The sequence below is a fragment of the Osmerus mordax genome, chromosome 20 (genome assembly GCF_038355195.1).
Source record: "Osmerus mordax isolate fOsmMor3 chromosome 20, fOsmMor3.pri, whole genome shotgun sequence".
Taxonomy (NCBI): Eukaryota; Metazoa; Chordata; class Actinopteri; order Osmeriformes; family Osmeridae; genus Osmerus; species Osmerus mordax.
The window spans coordinates 11,793,768-11,819,121 of record NC_090069.1 but is presented as its reverse complement, the minus strand read 5'-3'; the positions used below and the strand labels follow the sequence as shown (position 1 = coordinate 11,819,121).

The 25,354-nt window shown below is 42.5% G+C and overlaps 2 protein-coding genes across 3 annotated transcripts in view; both read right to left on the bottom strand.

The window, feature by feature from the left end:
- Positions 1-14,470, bottom strand: part of tor4aa (torsin family 4, member Aa) — a 38,961-nt gene extending 24,491 nt beyond the window's left edge. The window contains exon 1 of the mRNA XM_067258351.1: positions 14,423-14,470. Within this exon, the coding sequence (XP_067114452.1) occupies positions 14,423-14,449 (27 nt within the window). The 5' untranslated portion in view covers positions 14,450-14,470. The remainder of the gene's footprint in view (positions 1-14,422) is intronic.
- A 1,321-nt stretch (positions 14,471-15,791) lies between these two features.
- brap (BRCA1 associated protein) lies at positions 15,792-24,924 on the bottom strand. 2 transcript variants are annotated; one of them, XM_067258349.1, is made up of 13 exons: positions 24,656-24,924; positions 23,944-24,108; positions 23,629-23,830; positions 23,270-23,459; positions 23,050-23,163; positions 21,056-21,204; positions 20,782-20,857; positions 18,671-18,809; positions 18,335-18,444; positions 18,153-18,242; positions 17,890-17,993; positions 17,478-17,617; positions 15,792-17,339 (listed from the first exon to the last, which is right to left on the bottom strand). In XM_067258349.1, exons 1-13 carry the CDS (start codon positions 24,732-24,734, stop codon positions 17,122-17,124), a joined length of 1,776 nt encoding a protein of 591 aa, XP_067114450.1. In that variant the 5' UTR covers positions 24,735-24,924; the 3' UTR covers positions 15,792-17,121. The 2 variants fall into 2 exon arrangements, with proteins under 2 accessions (XP_067114450.1, XP_067114451.1); XM_067258350.1 differs by having other exon boundaries at positions 15,793-17,339; positions 23,944-24,105.
- Between the last annotated feature and the right edge of the window lie 430 nt (positions 24,925-25,354).

Genomic DNA, 25,354 nt, shown 5'->3' with positions numbered 1-25,354 from the left:
ACAGAAGTAATGCTTCCCTGACTTGTATCTGTGGAATAAGTATAGGTTCAGCAGGCCCAGCATAGTTTGTCTAGATAGATCCCTAGATAGACACTCTGGAGTTGCCCTCGGTGATAGGCGTCGAGCCGGGGTGGGAATACTTGTTTCCCCTCGGTTCGGCGCCTGTACATTGGGGTTCACCCCGGTGGACGAGAGGGTAGCCTCCCTCTCGTCCACGCAGAGTACCCACCCTTATTGGAGTCTCTGGGGGGGGGTGCTGGAAAGTGCTCCTCCCGGAGATGCCCTCGTCCTCCTGGGGGACTTCAATGCTCATGTGGGCAATGACAGTGAGACCTGGAACGGCGTGATTGGGAGGAACGGCCCCCCCGATCTGAACCCAAGCGGTGTTCTGTTGTTGGACTTCTGTGCTAGACACGGCTTGTCCATAACGAACAACATGTTCAAGCATATGGGTGTCCATATGTGCACTTGGCACTAGGACACCCGAGGTCTCAGTTCGATGATCGACTTTTTAGTCGTGTCGTCGGATCTGAGGCCGAATGTCTTGGACAGGAGAGGGCAGAGCTGTCAACTGATCACCACCTGGTGGTGCGTTGGCTACGATGGTGGGGGAAGACGCCGGTCAGGCCTGGCAGGCCCAAACTTAATGTGAGGGTCTGCTGGGAACGGCTGGCAGAATCCCCTGTCAGAAGGAGCTTCAACTCCCACCTCCGGGAAAACTTCGATCATGTCTCGAGGGGGGCCGGGGACATTGAGTCCGAATGGGCCATGTTCCACGCCTCCATTGTTGAGGCAGCTGACCGGAGCTGCGGCCGCAAGGCGGTCGGTGCATGTCGCGGCGGCAACCCTCAGACCCCGTGTTGGACGGCGGAGGTGAGGGATGCCGTCAAGCTGAAGAAGGAGGCCTATCGGACTTTATTGGCTGGTAGGACTCCAGAGGCAGCTGATGTGTACCGGCAGGCCAAGCGGAAGGCGGCTTTGGCGGTCGCGGAGGCAAAAACCCGGGCGTGGGAGGAGTTCGGCGAGGCCATGGAGAATGACTTCCGAACGGCTTTGAAAAGGTTCTGGACCACCATCTGGTGACTCAGGAGGGGGAAGCAGTGCACTGTCAACACTGTATATGGTGGGGATAGTGCGCTGCTGACCTCGACGGGGGACGTCCTGGATGGGTGGAAGGAATACTTCGAAGACCTCCTTAATTCCACCAACACGCTTTCCGACGTGGAGGCAGAGTCTGGGGACATCGGGGGGGGGGCCCTTCTATCTCTGGGGCTGAGGTCGCCGAGGTGGTTAAAAAGCTCCGCGGTGGCAGGGCCCCTGGGGTGGATGAGGTCCGCCCGGAGTTCCTTAAGGCTCTGTATGTTGTAGGGCTGCCTTGGTTGATACGACTTTGCAACATCGCGTGGACATCGGGGACAGTGCCTCTGGACTAGCAGACCGGGGTGGTGGTTCCCCTCTTTAAAAAGGGGGACCGGAGGGTGTGCTCCAACTTTAGGGGGATCACACTCCTCAGCCTCCCTGGGAAAGTCTAGTCAGGGGTCCTGGAGAGGAGGGTCCGTTGGATTGTCGAACCTCGGATTTAGGAGGAGCAATGTGGTTTTCGTCCTGGCTGTGGAACTGTGGACCAGCTCTACATCCTCGGCAGGGTCCTGGAGGGTGCATGGGAGTTCGCCCAACCAGTCTACACGTTTTGTGGATTTGGAAAAGGTGTTCGACCGTGTCCCTCGGGGGCTCATGTGGGGGGTGCTCCGGGAGTACGGGGTACCGGATTCCCTGATCGGGGCTGTTCGGTTCCTGTACAACCGGTGCCAGAGTTTGGTCCGCATTGCCGGTAGTAGGTCGAACTTGTTCCCGGTGAGGGTTGGACTCCGCCAGGGCTGCCCTTTGTCACCAATTCTGTTCAGAATTTATATGGACAGGATTTCTAGGCGCAGCCAGGGTGTTGAGGGGTTCCGGTTTGGTGACCTCAGGATCAGGTCGCTGCTTTTTGCGGATGATGTGGTCCTGTTGGCTTCATCGGGCCATGACCTTCAGCTCTCACTGGAGCGGTTCGCAACCGAATGCGAAGTGACTGGGATGGGAATCAGCACCTCCAAATCTGAGGCCATGGTTATCGACCGGAAAAGGGTGGAGTGCAATCTCCGGGTCGGGGAGGAGATCATGACCCAAGCGGAGGAGTTCAAGTATCTCGGGGTCTTGTTCACGAGTGAGGGAAGGATGGAGCACAAGATCGACAAGCGGATTGTTGCAGCGTCCGCAGTGATGCGGGCTCTGCATCGGTCCGTCGTGGTGAAGAAGGAGCTGAGTCCAAAGGCGAATCTCACTATTTACCAATCGATCTACGTTCCTACCCTCACCTATGGTCACAAACTGTGGGTAGTGACCGAAAGAACGAGATCGCGAATACAAGCGGCCGAAATGAGTTTTCTCCGCAGGGTGTCCGGGGTCTCCCTTAGAGATAGGGTGAGAAGCTCGGTCATCCGGGAGGGGCTCATAGTAGAACCGCTGCTCCTCTGCGTCGAGAGGGGCCAGTTGAGGTGGCTCGGACATCTGATAAGGATGCCTCCTGGACGCCTCCCTGGTGAGGTGTTCTGGGCACGTCCCACTGGGAAGAGGCCCCGGGGAAGACCCAGGACACGCTGGAGGGACTATGTCTCTCAGCTGGCCTGGGAACGCCTCGGGGTCCCCCAGGAAGAGCTGGTGGAAGTGGCTGGGGAGAGGGAAGTCTGGGCCTCCCTGCTTAGGTTGCTGCCCCCGCGACCCGACCCCCGGAAAAGTGGCAGATGATGGATGGAAAAAATACATAAATATATATATATATGAAATTACACTTTAGCAACTCTTAAGGATGGCGATGAACACATAAGAGCAGCCTACCATCCTTTGTAGAAAGTAATAGAAAGGAGAGTAGTAGACTATAATAGTAGAAAGGAGGGTAGTAGACTGCAGTCTATGTAGGTAGGCCTAGACTATGTAGTCTGCTGGAATCACACACAAGGAAGCAAACTCACTGTAGCCAAGCCTTGACACTGTTCAGTCTGTCTGCATCTCTGTGTGTCTTTGCATGTGGGACATTCTTGAACGGGCAACTATGCCATATGAAGGGTATACCTTGCTCCAAAGCAGACTTTTTATTCAATTGTATAACGCATTTTCATTGTTTAAAGTAGCCTATATGTTCCATGTATCCAGGCCCACTGGAAGACTCAGGGGGTGACTGCCTGGTGCCCCCAGGTTGAAAAAGCGTTTCTAAAATGCTCTCTAGAGTGGCAAAAATGAGACCAAGTGCCCTACTGTCTGCCATTCACATTGTGAAATATGTTTGAGTGCCCAGGGTGCCCCTTAACGCAATAAATGATAGTGTGCCCTCTATACATTTCAAAACATGTCTTAATGAGTTCCTTTATAGTAAAGAAAATGTGATGCAGTACCCTATAAGGTGCCCTTACAATGGTCTATATTTGACTGTTCCCGTGCCCTTACTTCCAATGGAAAAGGGTGCTGTAAAGTGCCCTTTATGCTGCCCCTACATGGCAGTGTCCCTAATGGTGCCCTTTCCAAACAAGACGATTAGATGCTGTGCCCAACAGTCTCCCCTACAATGTGCCCACTAGGGCATGCTTTCCCAAAGTGAGGCTTCCCATGGTTACACTGGTGAGAGCCCATGTCGTGCAGTAGCAGCCCTTTAAATGTTTCCGCCCCTGCCCTTCAAACAGCCACAGTCTGCCACTGTCCAAGCCCCCTCTGGATCTGGGGAGGCATACTATGTTAATTGGAAATCTGGAAATATGGGGCAGCTGTAATAATTGGATTTGGATTAAATATGCACACGTAATATAATAATTATATATTCTTTGTCATGCTGAGTAATTTTAAATGACTGTTCTGCCAAGCAAAGTGTGCTTCAGTTTGGGTCCTTCTGATCTGAAAGTTTGTGCTGGATCTGCAATAATACTTATTTCAGTGAATCCCCATTTTAGTCATGGTTATCTTTCCCTTCTATCTCAAAGCTCAGCATTTAGCCTATCAGTTAATAAATGTGTGTGGCAAAGTTATTTTGAAGTAATTTTTGATTTTGTTCAAGATGTGAAGACAAAAACATTATTAGCCCACATCAAGTGCCATGGCTTTCTTCAGTGTTTTGAATTTTATCCTACAATTTTCAATTGCTGCCACGTTCTTTTTTGGGCTATTATTCTCAATCTCCTGTTGAGAATATTGGCCATAGGCTACTGTCAGAACATTTTCAGACAGCTCATCAAATTACGCTAATTATCAGTAGGCCTAACTGCATATAGTTATGTTAAGGAGATTTGGTAGACCTACAATTTACGCATTTTAATGGTTGTAATGGTTTGACAAGATGTCTCCCTTGCCGTGTTAATTGCGGCAACATTGCCCTTTTTGGGGACAACTCCCAAAAAAATCAAAAACTCAATTAAACTCCCAAAAACAATTTACGCTGCTGAAAAGAACGCCCCTCTGCTGGTTTACGCTTTGCTTTTTGCGACATAACTCCTCTTTTCGACGATCGCCTGATCTGGGCTGCACAGTCTAAGCCTATTGAGGTCTAGCTTGAATTAGCATTGCCTGTTAGTGGAACGGAACGTTCGTGAAACGGCTTGAGGCCGAATTATACTTCTCCGACTCCGTTGCGGACAGACGGAGTCGGACGGATTGGTTGAATTTATAGTACTCCGAAGGCTGTGGGTGCTGAAAACAATTCACCGCCAGAAGAGTAGGTGGCGCAACGGTTTTTTGTAATTCGTCGTCGAGTGTTTATTTACCTAGGTTATCGAGAAGTCGGAGCAAATGTACAAATGAGCCGTTTCATCAATAAAATACGCACATTTTCAGCAACTACACTGCCCATTTCCCGTCACATTTTAATTCAGATGCTGATTTACATGTACTGTTTAGCTGAAATATGAATTGTAAAAACTTACAGTAATGGCGGTCAAAGGATTCTGTTCGTCCTGTTTATCACGGCAACCCCTGCCCCCGCCCCTGACGCAAGCGTTTTTTAATACGGACCAATCACAGCCAAAGGGTATCCGTAAAATGACTGACGGACAGACGGATAGTCAGGAAAAACAGGAGGTGCACGTAGAGCTCTCCGAGGGGCTCGGAGAGGGCACGGAGAGGGAATTCCTCGTCGGAGAGGGCGTTCCCTGTGTCCGTCTCCGTAAAAACGGAGAAGTATAAATCGGCCTTTAAGTCTTAGTTGACGTTTACCCGAGTGAGACTTATTCGTGTAAGCGCGACTTGCGTTAGCGACGTTGATGGAACACCCCCCTGGTCTTTTGTTTATTTCTTTTATGTTGTATTTGTATAGTATTGTTGTTATTGTCATATACCATGCTACTATTTAGCTCATTTGTTTGTAACGTTTCTCATTGCTTGTATTTCAGTGCTGCATTTAAATAAAAGTTATTACTATTAAAAAATTACAAAAAAAGAAAAAGAAAAGAAGAGCTGTGGGAATATACAAGTTGTGGAAAAAAAATCACGGTGCAGCCGGTTCCCTAGACTAGCTAGCACGGTATGCCAATGCATACTTCTATTCTGTTTAAAAATAAATAAACATAATTATTCATAAGTATGCAGTGGCATAACGACATCTCTGACATTGATAACAAACCAAACCGTTTAAAAATCGGTTGAAAATTGAGCAAGTTATGGTCATTTAAAAAGTACATGTAGCACCAACACAATGTTATGGGTGAGCGAGTTGACTGTAGCAAGATGGCTGCCATGTGCGGACGTTCTAGACTCCGCCGTAAGACATCTAGTCTTTATATATATGTATGGTACTAGCTGTCATGTTTCGTATGTAGGCTGTGTTTGTCTGTACTTAGTAGGCTTACGATCCCATCCCCCCTCCTAATCAAGTAGTGAATCGGTAGATTTGGTCTCAATTCAAGTACCGTTAAATGGATACCACCTTATTCTCATGGGGGCCTACTGTAGAAATAATTATGGGTGAAACTTCCGGTGAGATAGCGGAAGTTGCGGTTTGCTATACATTAGTCCCAGCCAGCCGTCAACAGTTTTTCTTTCTAAAATAATTTCAATTATAATTTAACTAAAACTGGTTTGTTTTTAAACGTATGTTGTCATTTACATTATAGTTATTATTATTGTTATAAAATGTCATTGCGGAGCTCTGGTAGGCTACCTGTTGCGCTGTTGGCGGCTGTACTAGCTAACAACCAGACTTGAATCTGTGGCTTCAATGACAGTGTGTTGAATAGAGCCCGACCGACAAAGGATTTTTAAAGCAGTTTAAAAATAAACTTGTTTATTTTATTTTTTACAACAGAACAGAGGAACATCAAAATATGTTAAGGTTCTGATAAATAAAATTTATAAAAATACAAACTTAGGATATGAAACAAACTAAAACACAATCAAAAAAGGTTACCAGTATGAACAGACTTGGGAAGCTTCATAAATATAACTTTGAACAAGACTGGGAAAAAAATATTCTGTTAAGTTCTATAAGTTCTGATAAACAACAACAACAGCAAAATATACAGTATATGAGGTAGTGTACTGAATCAGTCAGTCCTCAATAGCTCCAGTCCAGCAGAGGCAGGTTGTAGTACAAGAAGCAAAGTTTCTCTGCATTCTGTCCTTTCAAAGAGCTTCGCCTATCCTCATAAATATTCCCTATGGTGCTGAACACTCTTTCGCTCGTCACAGAGGAGGGTGGACAGGAGAGGTATTGCCTTTCCAAAGCTGACAGTCTGGTGAAATGGTTGGTGTTGTGTTTCCACCAATCATATGGATTTCCACTCTTTCTGTCAATGACAGGCTCTCTGAAGTACCGTTCTAACTCTTCGATGATCCCCTGGTTCCAGTGCCTCACTGGTGGATGGAAGGAGCACAGTGTCGTAAAGCGAGTCTAAGGGTGTTTTCACACCTGACATGTTTGGTCCGTTTCAATCGGATGGTGGTGGAACACCAAATCATAACAATTGAAGATAGTATTGACATCGCAATACGCTGCTGTTGCTCCATTGTTGTTCGTGACAAGGAAGTGATTTTCCCGCACACATTTTCTGTCCAATAGATTAACAACCAGTACAAACGCGTGTCATTGTTTTTTACAAACGTCATTGTTTTTTTACACTCGTTGGTTCGCTTAAAACAGGACCGTGTGAACACTAACCGGACCTAATGAAAAATGCAACAAAGTAGCAACTCATCACTGATTTGGACCAAGCAAACGGACTAATAGGTGTGAAAGCACCCTATGAGACTGGGTCTGGTGGACTGGTCTCCATAGCCTCTTACTGTACCAAAGGACGCTCTTTGTATCGTGGGTCAAGGACACAGGCAAGCACCACATCTTTAGAGTCCTTAACTTTTGCAAACCTTTTTTGCAAGCTATCCAGCATGGTTTTTCTCATGGTTTGAATACCCCTGGTGGTTGGTCTCCCTGACTCCAGTAAACGGCATAACACTGCTGTGCATGGTAAAATGCAGGATGTGGATGAGTCTGCTCTACTGAATTCCAGTGTCACCTCCTCCATTGGTCCAAGGGTCTCTGCCAGGTTTGACACAATGGACCATTCCTCTGCTGACAGACATGAGAAATGTCCATGGTCGCTACCATATGCAGTTATGGCTCTTTTTTGTTCGATCATCCTCACCAACATGTGTAGTGTGGAGTTCCACCTCGTCTGCACTGCCTGTATAATAGAATGCTGTGGGACACCTAGCTCCTCCTGAATTTTAGACAGGTGTTGCTGTGCTGTAACAGAGTGGTTGAAGTGTGTAGCAATTTTCTTGAGCTTTGCCAGAATGTCCACCACCACTCTCTGGGAACTAAGGCCATCATTTATAACCAGGTGCAGTATGTGAGCACTGCAGCTCAGGTCTGGTATCTCAACAAGGCGCATGCCTTTCAACATATTTGCCCCACTGTCCCTGAGCACAAGCATGACACGCTCCTCATCAATTTCCCATTCTTTAAGCATGGACAGAAATGTCTCTCCAATGTACTGTCCTGTGTGGGACTGTGACAAGGACTTAACATTCAAGACAAGTTGGACCTTTTTCCAATTCTCATCAATGAAAAATTTCTCAGTTTTTAATGGGTATCTGGGCTCTGCCTTGGCCATAACCCTTTTAAACCCTGCACCCTCAACAACTGCAAAAGGCAGGATGTCAGTGGCTATCATCTCCATCAGGAGTGTGTCCATTTCTTCAGTTCTTGGATCCTTTGAGTCCATTTTTAGTTTTTCTCTAACAATTGTTTTAAAGGTGACATGACATGAAAACTTCACTTTAGGAGGTTATTTAACATTAATATGAGTTCCCCTTAGCCTGCCTTTGGTCCCCCAGCGGCTAGAATTTTCGATCGGTGTAAACCAATCCCTGGGTGTTCTTCTCCGCCTTTCAGAAAATGAAAGCTCAATTGCTCTGTTTGAAAATCTCCTCTTCGTGACGTCACAAGGAGGAAGGTTACCTCCCCTCTGTCTGCTTTGCCCGCCCAGAGAATCTGGCCCGCCCATAAGAAACTGAGCTACGACCGTGCAAGTGTTTTTATCCTCGAGAGACATCATGGCTTGCAAACGAACGAAGAATTACATTTGCTCAGTTTGGATGTACAAAGGAAAACAAAAATCTTTTTATAGTTCCTTCATCCAAGCCTCTGAAGACCCAGTATCTTAATTTTATTTTCTCTGGAAATGCGCCTACACAACTTCTGTTGTAGGAGCATTTGTTTTGTATGTCTGCGCCAAACACTTCAGCCACGACTGTTTCCTCAACTTGAGCTAATACAAAACTGGCCTTGCTGAAATAAAATTCTGGATCAGTACTAACTCTCCTTCGTCCAGCTACTAACCTCGGACAAGTAAGTTAACTAACGCTATATCATTTTGTAGCTTTACTGTATATGGTTACCTAGCTTGCTACCCTTAGAATGTGGCTGTAACATTAGCTCTGCAGCTAACAGCTGAGTTACTGTCGCTAATGGAAAGGTAGATAGCATCAAGTATGTGTGTGAATACACATTCTGTAACGTGAGTGTTGTACACTTCTTTGTTATTTGGATAACCGTTCTGCTGTTGGTGTTATGGCGCGAGCGATATCTATGGGCTCAAAACTATTTGCAAGACATTTTCAAGGAGATTGCGTAAAATTGGTGCCATAGCTTCGCAAATAGGGCATTAAAAAGCTGAACTTAGATCATGTGACTTTTGGCCCCGATTTGACACACGTGACTTTTGGCCCCGATTTGACGCTAGAGTCAAAATGGGGCCAAAAGTATTGCGAATGCGTATGACGATCCACAAATGTAAAACGCGATCCACAATTGTAAAACGCGATCCACAAATGTAAAACGTGATCCACAAATGTAAAACGTGATCCACAAATGTAAAACTGGTTCCGCAAATGTGAAACACATTCCGCAATTGTAAAACACGTTCCACAAATGTAAAATCGTTTTCACACATTTAGTAAATCGCACTGGACACCCGTGATGTAGCAATGTAGGTTCTATGTGCTGTACCCAGACTGTTAATGGGGTGACACCGCTGACAGACCGCTGACACATTGATGCCAATGTTATTACATGCAAACTGTTTCTACTACACTGATGCTTTGCAGTTTAGAAAAGACTAACGAATCAAAGCCTTTAACAATGTAGCGGGGTTTGCTCGTTTAAGATTAGCAATACTTAATTTATGATAAAGTATGTAGTTCTTGGGGCACCACCTCTTATTGTTAAAGGGATAGAGGAAACCTTATTGAATAATATTGAAATAATAGCCTTCGTAATAATCAGTCTAATCTTAAGTAGTGAATTCTATGAAAGTAGAGCAGATCAGATAACGTGAGGGATAACGCGAGTATTATAAACAATGATTTATTTAAGGAAATGTAATTATAATGAACAAATACCAGAGAAGTTATAGGTTAGTTGAAAGTGAGTTGAGTTGAACTGTATACAGTAGGTCCTAAACTATGATGAGGGTTGGTACAAGATGGTAGATTGAGAGCGCGTGGGGAGGGGGAAGAGAGAGAGAGATAGGCTTCTGGAGAACAATGGGAGAGTATGTTAACTAATCCCAACGAAAGTTAGGTTAGATCATTTGCAAACTAAAATCAAACGTAACAAATTCAATCACAATATGCCAATGTTCACAAGTAAGAAATGTAGCAATATCGCAGTTACTGTTGTCAGTTTGAAGAAGAAGAGTCAAAGTTCCGTTCGTCGTTGTCAAACGGTTAGAGCAAAGGAATCTTTCGTTCAAGTTCCTAGTGGTCCAGTGAGTTGCTGATTGAGAAGGATAGGTCAGATGTGTCGCGAACACTTCCGGTGAATCCTTGCGAAAAAGCGAGGATTGCTTGTGCGTCGAGGTTTTATAATCCTTGCGAAAGAGGGGTATCCTTTTGGAGGTGAACTCTTTGATTGGTCAGTTACTCCCACCTGGGCGTCCATCCTGAGATTGACGTATGGGTGTGAAGTGGTTGATAACTTTTCAGAGTTCAGCTATTTCAAATGTCCATGTATTGCTTATACTTCAAAATATAACAATACAACATTCATAAATGGTTTAGTTTGTAGATTCGAATCATTTTGATATCAAGATTGACTGATTTATCATAACAGGAAAGGAAGTTACATTAAAACATCAAATTATATCAACACAGCATTAAAGGGAAAGCATACATTATAACACATCAACTACTGTCATTGAAATAGTGTCCCTGAGCCGTGTAGTCCTTGAGAATATGTTTGTAAATCCAGAAAAGTTAGTTCTTCCTTAAAATCCTTTGTCTCCATACTGTAAGGCCATTTTGGTCTACCTTCTGACCCCATGCTGGGCCAGAAGCTTTGAAGCTCCTGCTCTGGAGATAAGGACAAAGGGGGAAAACACCCTTTCTCCTTGTCGGGGGTAGGGGAAAGGTGTGATGGTACGTGGTTTGTCTGTTGGCTCTGCTACAACAAGTTATTTTTATATGGATACTTTTTATAACAGCAATAATGTGACGTAATTAGATGGAAGCTAGTGAAAAATCCACTTTGAACACTGCTAACATAGTATAATTTATTCACACAGATGTATTATTTTTGAATTTATAAGCCCTTTTGATGTTTAAGATTGTTTGAAATAAGCGTTCTTCTTTAAAGAAACACTATTTTGCGTCTGTAGCCTACTGTGTCTAAAATGTTTTAATTTTTTCAAGTCAAAATCTGCTCGCGACGCAGTTAAGAAACCCTAACGATTTAAATGCAGGGACTAACTACAGATATGCTAGTTATAACAGTAATTATTACTTTATTTAGGCAGAATAAGTTTGTTGTGGTTTCCAAGCTCATTCATGTTAGCGGTCTTCCACCAGCCATGGCATTAGCTAGCTTTGTGGTTAGCTGGCCATAATTTACATTTACATTTACATTTAGTCATTTTAGCAGACGCTCTTATCCAGAGCGACTTACAGTAAGTACAGGGACATTCCCCCCGAGGCAAGTAGGGTGAAGTGCCTTGCCCAAGGACACAACGTCAGTTGGCATGACCGGGAATCGAACTGGCGACCTTCGGATTACTAGCCCGACTCCCTCACCGCTCAGCCACCTGACTCCCTGTTTAATTTAGCAATGGATAACGTCATACTGCAAATTATTGTAAAACATAGTTCTCATTCGTCTCATTGTTATAACTGTCACGCTATTAAAGAAATACATCTTCAGTCACATTGTCAAGAGTTAAACCGAGTCAGTCAACTATACTGTAGCTAACAACGTAACATAATTAGCTCATTCCGTTTCACTCTTGGTTTACATGTAACAGCAGCAAAACTGGACATGGTAGTCACAAATTTTGTCATGCTTATTTGCGTTAAGAGAACTGATGGGGATGTTCTTTAAATTTGTATTCAAGCAATGTATGTTTTGTGACAGTTGCCAACTTACCATGAACACACTTCACCGATGATCGTCGTGGATAACTCGTTCACTCTGGATCAGCTGGTTGTCGGGTTTGTGGCGTTCTAAACATGTGTTACCTACAGGGACGTTGTAAAGTGACCTTTGGTGGACAAACTATGCAACGCAATAACATGGTTGAATTATTATTTAAAAAAAATTATATTCATTTATCGGCCATTATAAATGCCGATACCGATAGTTTGGAAAATGCCTAATATCGGCCGATAATATCGGACCGCCGATATATTTTTTATATTGTTATGGGCTACGAAAGACCTCCACATTTAGTTGGATTTAGTTGCAGTACTGCCAGTAAAGGTGGGATGCAAGTGTTAATTTAGGAATTTTTGTGGGTTAGTAGTGCCCTGGTCCAGCAACACAGCACCCAGCCGTTTGTATTTCACCTGACGATTAAACTAAAACCCAGGACCGGTGATGTGGGACTTTAAGGCTCTGACTAGGCTCTATGTCTGCTTTAAGGTAGACAAAGTTGTGTCCCACCTCCTTTATTAAAACGCGACCAACTTTATTGCTGTGGAGGTACTGATAAGACTCAGAGTTTCAGGTTATTCATCGCTTCACCGTCCGTAGCAACAGAGTTAATAAAGTAGCTAAAGGTCGTCCTCCCATCCCTCGATAGTAGAAGGCAGAGGTATGACCAAACTGTCCCGTTTGAGGTGCAATAGGCTGTGTTCCCACATGTTTTATTTCGCATCAGAATTAGCTTACCTCAATGACTGTTTGTGAGCGTTACCATGACAATCACCGGCTCCGGAAGTCGCGCCCATAATTCAGGAAATGGATCATAGGAGCTCGGAATAAGGTGTTTCACAAGTAGCTGTGTCAACTTTCAAGCATTCATTCTGTGTGTACGCATCATCTTCTTCTCCCATTGGAATATATGGCAGCGCCAACAACCGAATGATAAAGCGAAAGTAAATGCACATTGTTCTACTGTATAGTTCTGATTTTTTTTTTAAGTTCACAAATAAAGTTAGGAAATAAATAATGGTAAAAGTGGTCATATTTATATATGTTATGCCACGATATGTTTGGTAGCCTATGCATTGTGTTTTTGTCTTTTTCAATAAGGAAACAGAATTATTTAGTCTAACTGTAACACATATTTATTGAGTGTTGTAATAGAAGTACAAAACAAATGGTTAAGAGTTATCTTTAAATTTTAAGGAATTACTTAAATTTGAAAAAGGCAAGCAATTTCCTGCTTTCAAGTTTTTTTTTTTTTTTTATGGATTGAGACGTAAGAAATACAATACACGAAAATACGCTACAGTACCACACAGCTATGAAAAGCAATACTATAATCATTCAATTGCAAGGTATTGGCAGTCTGGCATCAGTTTAGTGCAAATACGAAACATTATCCAGTTACACAATTCTAGCTCATTGATGTCAACACCAGGAAAGAATGCACCCTACTTGAGGGAATTGGTTTTCTTGCACGCGTCAAGTTCCATATCAAAAAGTGTGGATGCAGGGATACTTTTCTCGATTGAGGTCCTCCATTTCTACCATGGTCACCTTAAGCAGCTTACTGAATGGTGCAAAAATGCATGAATTTTCTTCAATTCTGAGCTGGTAATGGCTCGAGCCATTACCAGCCATTATCTGCTAAATGAATAAATGTAAATGTAAATTACCATCTGTGAGCCATTCGGTAAAGTAATAACAATGGCAAAATATCATTGATGCGTTTGTCTGGCTCTCAAACTTTTTTTGTGCCAAATAAAATTTGTAAAAGGGATTGAACATGACTGATATATACATAACGTTACATAAAGTGAAAACCACTACATCAAAGTGTCACCCTCACAGTTAAACTGAATTGAGACTGAATTGAAATAACTGACTCACCAACTACATGTCCACCTTAATTTCTATGTTTCTACACTTCTATCAATGAACAACGTACAATCTTTTAAAAGGAGTAAAGGACATTGCAAAACATTGTTTCAAGTGTACAGGCACATATCTCACCCAAGCAAATAAACAGGCAGGATGGTACTGAGAAGTAGTGTTGCTTTTCGTCAACGAAAATGATGACTATATATCGTCGTCAAAGAACCTTTATCACGTGACAAAAACGAAACGAGACACAGCGTAAATGCTGGTCATGTGATGACTATAATTAAATATATAATGCATTATTGTTGACGCATAAAAACGAGACGAAATGTGGTTTACAAAATAAAATCGAAACGTTATAACGTTATTTCGTCTCATTTAGTCGCGTTATTATTATTATCCAACTCATGAGGCTTTGGTTAATGTGTCTCGTTTTAACGTTAGCTTTAAACGTTAGCCACTGGAGCTGAAAACGACTGACAGCCTGAAACAAACGTGTGTGACTAGCGTGTTTGTGAGAGTGTAAAGTGGGTTAACGTGTGTGTACTGTGTGTGTGTGTGTATTTGTTTGTATGAGAGTGTGTAAAGTGGGTTCTTCGTTCCTACCTGACTGAATGCATGTGTTCTAAGCATCCCTTGTTGGCCAAATACTGTAGCTAGTTGTCATTGGGTGTGCTTTGCCTTCGGCAAGGGAACAACCTTTGTTCTCTCACATATATATATATATATTATATAGATTATATATTTATTTATTATTTATTTTCGCCCCCCTAAGGATCAGTCAATATTTGGACTACATACACAACGGCGGTGTCAAAAGGTTTGTCTTGTTAGCGATTGCGTTGGTTGTATTTTTATTTACGTTCCGTTGCATGGTTTAAGTAGAAATTGCGTTTTTGTGGTGAAAAGTGAAGCTAACGGTGGCTAATTTGCTAGCCACAGTCACTGACGTTACTAACGTCACTACGTCACTAACGTCACGAAAACACGCGTGACTACCTGTAGCAGAACATTCCTTTCACATCTGTTAACTTGGGGGATAGCTAGGCTAACTATAGCTTTACTGCAAGGCAGCTGCAGAAACGCCACAAGCAAAGAGGCCAGGGTGATAACTATTTACTCATTTTACTTTGTGATGTGAAACACAATTATGAAATGTAATGTACAATATTAGCTAATGTTATTAAGGAAGTAGGCCCACATCTACTTTTGGAAACGGTAGTCTACTATTTCACTGAAGCATTAGCATGACATTAGCCTCTGTTGCCCGGGCAACACATACCACAGTGATCTATGATGCATCTGTTTTCAATCGTTAAAATAAACATTCCTCACAAATACATTTTCTTTGTAGGATTTACTATGACATTACATTACAAGTAAACGATTTGTTGGTGAAATTATCATTACCTGTGGTTTCAAACCAGTGTTTCTCATTGCAACGCTGTAGCCACACGACAAAAACATCACACAGCTGTTTAGGAAGTCAAACGGCGACAGAAAATGTTCGGCACTCCCCTTACTTAAATCAAAAGTCTTTCAATAGGTGAAACTATCTGACTACTAACCTGAACTTCATTGCCACAGCCTAAATTTTGTCAATCTGTTCATGAAAATAATTAATTTCAGCCTAAACCGTACAACGGAACGTTTAATCGAATTCAACTAACGCAATCGCTACCAAGACGAACACAGCAGTAGTCTAGTACTGTACTGTAGTAGTATAATTTACGGGGCAGCTTCTCCACACAGGGCTATATCGCATTTTGCGTTGTTACTGACAATGATCGCTACCAGTGAGCTTTTTATGAATGAGCGATTTTCCACTAAATAAATGTCAAGCTTATTTACGTTTTTGGGGGCATATTTTCAGTTAGCAGATGGTACTGTTTGAATCTCGATTCTATCTTCTGCCGGTAACATCGTAGAATAATCTTCAAAGGGGGTTCTTTATTAATGAATGAATGCAATATGAGTAGGCTAAATGCCTGAAAATATCACGAGAATGGAAAACTTAAAAGGACGTTTAAATCATAGAGATTAGGTCCATTTTTACACCGGTCTGACAAATGTATTCGTTTTGATTCAGCTATGAGGCTGCCTCTTGCAGGGGAAATGAGAAGACATCATATTTCATTCTACACTTCACTCGTATTTTGAGTTGTAAATGAGCAGCAAAAAAAAGATGCTTTTAAATCTATGTAATATTTATACATAATAAGTAGGCCCTATGCATTTTTATATAAAATATACAGGAATATCAGTTGTAAAAATGGCATTAAAATCCATGTACAACCGACGCAAGCAAGCACACCCTACAATTTCCCCAGAAATTGTACCCTCTCTAGTTCACATAGCAATCACACTGAACTGAATTTGGCATCAACATTTCTTTGAATACCTTTTCCTAGACAAATACATTTAAATAAATCGTTTTGCATTAACATGCCTCCCGAGACTACTGCTTAGACTACTTCTGTTTTGATTAAAAAGAGACTAAAATACAATTTTCATTTACTTAAACTAGACTAAATGTCATCAGTTTTCGTCGACTAAAACTAGACGAAAATAGTCATGAATAAGTCTGACTAAAATAAGACTAAAATGCTCAGACTTTTAGTCGACTGAAACTTTACTAGACTAAAAAGAGTATGAACGTGACTAAAACTAATAAAAACTAAAATGACAGCTTGATACAAAGACTAGACTAAAATTAAAACAGGCCGCCAAAAACAACACTACTGAGAAGGTATGCTTCCTGTTGCTGTTCCCTGGGGCTGTGTGTCAGTTGTGTACAGTGGCTTCCTCTCCTCCAGTCTTTCTGTTTATGTTATGATGTGTGAGAGAGAGAGCAAATGCCTTATTCTATACCGATATAGACATTTTAAGGTTAATACAAAAAAAAGACAACACATCTGACTGATGGCTCAAGACAGGCAGTATGAATGGGAAAGACATCAATTACATTTGTTTGTTAACTGCTTCGTTATATTTTGAAAATATTGTATCCTTTAACTCAATATATATTTACTTACAGACAAGTGGCATGTCCAGAAGACTTTAATTTTGACAAAGCCCATTCCTTTAGTGAATTACATCAGCTCCCCCCCATCCCCTTAATGCTCAACCTCTTTTCCTTACATCCAAAAGCAGTGTCTACAAGACTACTACCATCATTGTGCAACACACATGTACTCAAACAGGAACTATTTGATAGACACACAGGGGCACACATGCACACGCTGTCCTTTCCGAAGTCTCTTCCTCAACCTCTTTACCTCAACTTCCTTATTCAATTTCTCTCTTTACTTCCCCCTCTTCGCCCGACCTCTCCTGCCCTGTCCAACGGAGGATGGTCCTGCTCCGGCGTTGGTGGGGTTGGCGCCGATGTTGATCTGCCCCTCCTGGATCTCGTGCCTTGCCTCCGGGGGCAAGTGCTCTATCTGCTGCTGGGTCTCCAGGTAAAACATGACATCTCTCAGCTGCTCTTGCAGCTCTGCTATGGCCGCATCCTTCCTCTCACCTGGAGGATACCAGACACACAGAGGTCACAGTGCAATGAAACTAGTAGATCTAAATATATCTGCAGGTCTCCTTCAGGTCTCAGTAGGTGTGGATAAGGCACTGGCAAGGGGTCTGGACATGTCTGCTTAGAACTCACCTGTCTCCCGGGCCTTACGTTCCTCCTCTGCCAACTGGATCTGGAGCTGGACCTGATTTGCTCTTAGACAGCGGTTCATTTCCTGCTCCTCCTTCAACTCCTGGCCCAGCTTCATGACACGGTTGTTGAACTGGGTACACCTGGAGGGGCAGGAATGGACAGAGGTGTGGGAGAGAGGGAGTGTGTGTGTGTGAGAAAAAGAGCGAGTGTAGATGTGTGTACTTGCAGGAACTTATGTTTCATCATATTCACCTACTACAGTGTGTACCTGACCAGGGATACCAATGATAGTTTTGTTTAAGCTTCTGTTTAAAATCAGGGTCAGTTTTGGGAACATGGGAGGTGAATGACAGTAGGCTTATATACTGCTTGTTAGGAGATATGGGGGGTGACTGCCAGTTGCGCAACCTACTTCTTCTCCATATTCTGCTTTTCCTTGGACAGCTCTCCCATTCTCCTCTCCAGGTTATCACAGCGGTCTAAGGTTTCCTTGAACTTGGCCTTCATGTTGTTAATCTGTAACACCAATCCAGGCACACAAACTAAAATTGACAAGAGAATATTACCGACATTTACATAAATATAATGAATATTCATCAAGCCTATTTAACGCATAAGCTGTATGTTCATGAATAAATTATAAACAAGGTAACTAAATTATTTTGATTCTTCTACCTCCTCTGCTGTGTCTTTCTCCAAGTGAACAATCTTATTCTCCCAGTAGATGCGCTGTGAGTCCAGCTGACTGGTCAGTAGGTAGGAGTACTGCCCAGTAACAAACATTTACATACTTTTAGTTGACATTCACGTTGGGGGAAGGGAGGGATTTGCATGTACAGGCACGCAAAAATACCAACCTCTAACTGTAGCGCATCTATCTTCTCATCTTGGCATGTGTCGCCCTCACATTCATACTGGACCATCTTGCCATCAGTCTTGCATGCCACCAAGCGATGGACGTAGTTGTCTTCAATGAGCAGATCACAAATGTAAAACAAATGTGATCAAATATTTTTTCAGTAAGCCGAGGGACGTACATCTGAGTATGCAATCTCATGCAGACTTTTAAAACTTTTGCACCACTTCTAACACTTTATCTATACAGAGTGAGTTTGCTGAGACAACAGCTCTACATCCTGTCAAATAGTGGTCAGATGCCTGTCAAGGAGCTCCTGAGGAAGTCACACACACACCTCCTGCATAGTCCCAGACACGGTGGTTGGTCAGCTGCATGGCATAAGTATGCTGTGTCTCCTCAAAGTGTTTGTAAGCATGGCGACTGACGTAGCGGCCGCAACCTATATGCCCACAGATCAGACAAATCCACAGGTTCTACAGAGACAGAATAGAAAGACTAAGTCAATGTAGGACAGCACCTATAATGATAAAGGAAACGTAAAGCAACATAGTTACGTGGGTGTGTTGGGTTGAATTAGGGGCTGTTTTTGACTAAGTACTTACATGTCAATGTAGGGGTGAGAATTCATTCTTAACCTAAATGTCCCAATTCTTATAATCATTAAAACCATACAAGCTCTGGTGCGTTACAACTATCTTTGAACAGTTACACTGAAGTTATGCTTTTGTATTGATTTGTGTTTAATCATCATTTGATATCAATTACAGTGAGAAAAAAATAATAAAATCAATCAGATCATTGCTTTGCCCACTGACAAAGCAATGATCAGTCTATAATTTTTATGGTAGGTTTATTTGAAGAGTGAGACAGAATAACAAACAAAAAACGCATGTCAGGTGGAGTCAGGTGGCTGAGCGGTGAGGGAGTCGGGCTAGTAATCTGAAGGTTGCCAGTTTGATTCCCGGCCGTGCCAAATGACGTTGTGTCCTTGGGCAAGGCACTTCACCCTACTTGCTTCGGGGGGAATGTCCCTGTACTTACTGTAAGTCCCTCTGGATAAGAGCGTCTGCTAAATGTAAATGTCAAAATTGTTATAAATTGATTTGCATTTTAATGAGTGAAATAAGTATTTGACCCCAATACAAAACATGACTTAGTACTTGGTGGTGTTTCTTGTAGTTGCCACCAGGTTTGCACACATCATAGGAGGGATTTGGTCCCACTCCTCTTTGCAGATCTTCTCCAAGTCATTAAGGTTTGGAGGCTGACGTTTGGCAACTCAAACCTTCAGTTCCCTCCACAGATTTTCTATGGGATTAAGGTCTGGAGACCTTAATTTTAAACTAGGTCACTCCAAGGCCTGAATGTGCTTCTTCTTGAGCCACTCCTTTATTGCCTTGGCCGTGTGTTTTGGGTCATTGTCATGCTGGAATACCCATTCACAACCTATTTTCAATGCCCTGGCTGAGGGAAGCAGGTTCTCACTCAAGATTGACTCCGTCCATCGTCCCTTTGATCTGGTGAAGTTGTCCTGTCCCTTTAGCAGAAAAACACCTCCAAAGCATAATGTTTCAACCATGGTCCCAGCTGCCTTGAGATCATTGACAAGATCACTGCAACTCCACGAGGTGAGATCCTGCATGGAGCCCCACACAGAGGGAGATTGACAGTTCTTTTGTGTTTCTTCCATTTGCGAATAAATCGCACCAACTGTTGTCACCTTCTCACCAAGATGCTTGGCGATGGTCTTGAAGCCCATTCAAGCCTTGTTTATGTCTACAATCTTGTCCCTGACATCCTTGGACAGCTCTTTGGTCTTGGCCATGGTGGAGTTGGGAATCTGATTGATTGATTGCTTCTGTGGACAGGTGTCTTTTATACAGGTAACAAGCTCATTACCTGTATAAAAGACACCAGTGAGACAGAAATATTTCTGATTGAGAGGGGGTCAAATACTTATTTCACTCATTAAAATGCAAATCACTTTATAACAATTTTGACATGCGTTTTTCTGGATGTTGTTGTTGTTATTCAGTCTCTCACTGTTCAAATAGAACTACCATTACAATTATAGACTGATTATTTCTGTCTGATTATTTTGTCAGTGGGCAAATGTACAAAATCAGCAGGGGATCAAATATTTTTTTCCCCTCACTGTACTTTACAATTTACATAATAAATCTATTAGCTTGCCTTTAAACTAGTTCCCCTATCTTTCACACTCACAGGTATATGTGACAGGTAATATACTGAGATAGTTGGATTGACTTGTCTATTAACTAAAAATACATATTTCAGGCTACGGGCATCAGCGAGGAAGTTGGCACACTGGCATGTAAATGTCACAAAAGCCCCTGGTGTTCAGTTTTATATTGCACACAATGACAGCTAATGGTAAATGTACATTCAACATTTTTGTCAGATATTCCAAACTAATGTGTTTACCTCCTGCACCCCACATTCAAAGCACTTGTTCTCCTCTACAGGCTCTGGTGTCTGGCAGTATCTACATACAGGGCACCTAGAAGACAGAGAAGACACAAGCAACACTTTAATTTACATCCTTTTACATGCTGTACAGCAGAAATTCAGAATGACATCATAAACCCTCAACATATCACATCAAGTGTGCAGATATGTCCACAAGATGAATAAGCCATATGAATTCAGAATACTAATTCAAAAAGCAATTTTAATGTGTGTGTGTTTATCCACTCACGATGCATCCTCCCAGCGCTGTAGACACAGGCTGTGGAAGCTGTGGTTGCAGAGGGTGGTCAGAACACCGTTAACCGACTCATCCATCCTCTCCAGACACACTGTACACTTAGGTAGCTCCGTCATCTCCATCACAGGCAGACTGGCTCCCTAGTAGATGGGAAATTAGGATAAAAGAAAGAAGATTGGGAGAGAGGAAGGGAAGTGGTGGGCGAGTGAGAGGAAAGAGGGGAAGATTGCAAAGAGAAAAAAAGAGGATAGGCCTTTAACTAAAAAGCTGAATGAGATATATACAGTCAGGTCCATAAATATTTGGACATTGACACAATTTTCATCATTTTGGCTCTGTATACCACCACAATGGATTTGAAATGAAACAATCAAGATGTGCTTTAAGTGCAGACTTTCAGCTTTCATTTCAGGGTATTTACATCCAAATTTGATATGTGGCCCCCCCCTTTTTAAGGGACCAAAAGTAATTGGACAATTGGCTGCTCAGCTGTTCCATGGCCAGGTGTATGTTATTCCCTCATAAAGGGAGTTCGTTATTTCATTGACAAGGAGCAGATAAAAGGTCTAGAGTTCATTTCAAGTATGGTATTTGTGTTTGGAATCTGTTGCTGTCAACTCTCAATATGAAGTCCAAAGAGCTGTCACCATCAGTGAAGCAAGCCATCATTAGGCTGAAAAATCAAAACAAACCTATCAGAGAGATAGCAAAAACATTAGGTGTGGCCAAATCAACTGTTTGGTACATTCTTAAAAAGAAAGAACGCACTGGTGAGCTCAGCAACACCAAAAGACCCGGAAGACCACGGAAAACAACTGTGGTGGATGACAGAAGAATTCTTTCCCTGGTGAAGAAAAACCCCTTCACAACAGTTGGCCAGATCAAGAACACTCTCCAGGAGGTAGGCGTATCTGTGTCAAAGTCAACAATTAAGAGAAGACTTCACCAGAGTAAATACAGAGGGTTCACCACAAGATGTAAACCATTGGTGAGTCTCAAAAACAGGAAGACCAGATTAGAGTTTGCCAAAAAACATCTAAAAGAGCCTGTACAGTTCTGGAACAACATCCTATGGACAGATGAGACCAAGATCAACTTGTACCAGAATGATGGGAAGAGAAGAGTATGGAGAAGGGAAGGAACTGCTCATGATCCAAAGCATACCACCTCATCAGTGAAGCATGGTGGAGGTAGTGTTATGGCATGGGCATGTATGGCTGCCAATGGAACTGGTTCCCTTGTATTTATCGATGTGACTGCTGACAAAAGCAGTAGGATGAATTCTGACAATTTCGGGCAATATTATCTGCTCAGATTCAGCCAAATGCTTCAGAACTCATAGGACGGCGCTTCACAGTGCAGATGGACAATGACCCGAAGCATACTGCGAAAGCAACCAAAGAGTTTTTTAAGGCAAAGAAGTGGAATGTTCTGCAATGGCCAAGTCAATCACCTGACCTAAATCCAATTGAGCATGCATTTCACTTGCTAAAGACAAAACTGAAGGGAAAATGCCCCAAGAACAAGCAGGAACTGAAGACAGTTGCAGTAGAGGCCTGGCAGAGCATCACCAGGGACGAAACCCAGCGTCTGGTGATGTCTATGGGTTCCAGACTTCAGGCTGTCATTGACTGCAAAGGATTTGCAACCAAGTATTAAAAGTGACAATTAGATTTATGATTATGTTAGTTTGTCCAATTATTTTTGGTCCCTTAAAAAGGGGGGGGTAATTGCGTTGTAATTCCTACACCGTTCACCTGATTTGGATGTAAATACCCTGAAATTAAAGCTGAACGTCTGCACTTAAAGCACATCTTGATTGTTTCATTTCAAATCCATTGTGGTGGTATACAGAGCCAAAATGATGAAAATTGTGTCAATGTCCAAATATTTATGGACCTGACTGTATGTCGTAAGGACGGTCTATGAAAAGCAATATTGAGTTGGTTGATTGACTGATTTATTAGTAGAACAAAAAGTGATACCTGCTCAGACTTGATGACCTCAGCCCTCTCCACGTATACCAGCTGACACACTGTGTCCTCAATGGAGTTAAACTGGCGACCGTTGCATGCCGTGTAGAAGCTATCTGCATCCACCTGACGAGTGTGCAAGATAAGAGATAAGAGAGGGGTTAAGCGGGGTAGACATACACAAACACCTTCTAACAAAGTGGTACAAAATAATAACACACTATAATCTCACCTGATGTCTAAACTTGATGAGGACCATGTACTGGTTAGGTGTGGAATCTCGGATGATCTTCATGTGCTCCATGACATCATTAAAAGGCGCCACAAACCTCATGAGGTCATGGCTCGTCATTGTAGCAGGGACCGTCAGGATACACAGCATTGCACTGCGCCTCACGTCCTCCGTCAGTGATGTCATCTTGCTGCAACAGTACAAATAAGAAACACAGCAGGCAAGTAATGGTCAGAGTTCTATTGATCGTAGTGTCACTTGGTTCCATTATAAATCCACCTTTAGTGAACTATTGATAAACCGTAGTGTCTTTAAAAGGACAATTTTTTTCCAGAATGTTGCTTATAGCAGAAGCCTACTTGGTCTTGTAGAGATGCATGATGCCATGGACAATCTCCACTGAAGGGTTGCCACTGAAGAAGGAGATTTGGTCTGGCAGCTGTTTCGAGGGGGAGTCAGGAGCTGTGCTCATCTCTCTGCCCCCCGTAGTTCCCAGTTGGGTTTCTGGGGTCCCATCACTCTCACCTCCTGATGGCCTCATCTCTGTACCTTCATCCTTTTCTGCAAGGAACAAGATAAAGTTAAACCAATACTGGTAGACAGATTTAACAGAGTTCTTACCATTATTGTGTTTTAATGATAAAAGCATATAACATTACCAAAGTGGTTCTAACCTGGGTTGGTAGCAAAGGTTTCGATGACCATGTCTCCCATGGCTCTGCTGCCAATGTGTTGATTTAGAACAGCAGTTCTCTCTAGCTCAGTCTTCCCACTCAGTGCCTGCTGAGCAGAGCCCAGAGCCTTTTCATGAAGCTCCTTCTCTGACATATGCTCAACTGCTGGACCAGGAGAGAAGAAACTGAGGTTATTTTCCATAGCTTCAGCCAGAGCAGTCACACACACACAACAAAATATCATGAATTCTATCATGAGTTCTACACAATGTTCTTGTGGTATAATACAATACCTATTGTAACTATTCATGGTAAACGGCCAATAGCTATTGTTGTCCTTACAAAGCTGAGCATGAAAAAAACAAGGAAATATCTAGCTATGAGCTAAATTTCTATTGCTGACTCACAAAAGTTCAAGTGACTCACAAGGAAAAGATTCTAGAAGTCCAGCTAAGCAGGACCAATTGTCTGATAACATGAGGCAATGCAATAGAGGCAGTTATATTAGAAACAATCCAAAGGCATGCACCTGAAAAGACAGAATGACAACCAACTAGCATAAGTTATTGTATTGGTTATAACTATAGCCATCTACCAGATGTCTGACTAGCTAGTTAACTGTCTTACTAATATTGTAACAGACTGTCTAGCAAATGTGTAACTTCGAGAGAGAAAACATTTATACCTAGGCTAGCTCTACACATTTTCCTACCTGCGCTGTACTGGAAATGTAAGGGCGACGGAGATTGGTCTGCTAGCTCCAGACGGATCACAACCAGAGACACACTCATGTGTCATTAAAGACGGATAACTCTACTGTAAGAAAGAAAAACAAAGGCAGTTTGATAGCTATCAAGCAAGCTGTCGTAACTAGCTCTCTAGCCAACTTGAGAATGGCAGGAATAACTTGCTCAATGACACATAATACTTTTTCAGAATTCAAACATGCATAACAGCTAAGATCCCTGCCAATGCATCGTAACGCTTGAACAACCGACAGAGCACCAACATCCTGATATTTCTTCCGGGTCAGACTGGAAGACATGCTGACGTCAAAATGTTTTATAATATGTTTTGGAAAGAACGTATGGCATTATAAGGATATTAAATACAAAAATAAAGCAATATTTTGACTCAACTGGTTTGATAACAATATAATTAATGTTTTCCAATTGTTAGATGCCAATAATATGTTACTTTATAGATATTCTCTGAACAAATTCACTGTACCTGCCAATATGCGTTTGATGCGATACCAACTGGTGTTTTAACACTTTCACCAACACTATGCTGCACGCATGACACATCTGACATATTTTTAGGTAAGATTAATGTTATTAGGTGTTCCCTCAACTGTTTGAGCAGCGTATATATTACCATTCAATTGCTTTATTGATGTTGTATACATTTT

What these genes read in the sequence shown, in the direction of transcription:
- brap (XM_067258349.1), bottom strand. Translation starts at nt 24,734, where the DNA reads ATGAGTGTGTCTCTGGTTGTGATCCGTCTGGAGCTAGCAGACCAATCT. An exon ending in ACATTTCCAGTACAGCGCAG is followed by an intron (nt 24,109 to 24,655) that starts GTAGGAAAATGT and finishes CTCCTGGTCCAG; the next exon opens with CAGTTGAGCATATGTCAGAG. An exon ending in TAGATGCGCTACAGTTAGAG is followed by an intron (nt 18,243 to 18,334) that starts GTTGGTATTTTT and finishes GTTACTGGGCAG; the next exon opens with TACTCCTACCTACTGACCAG.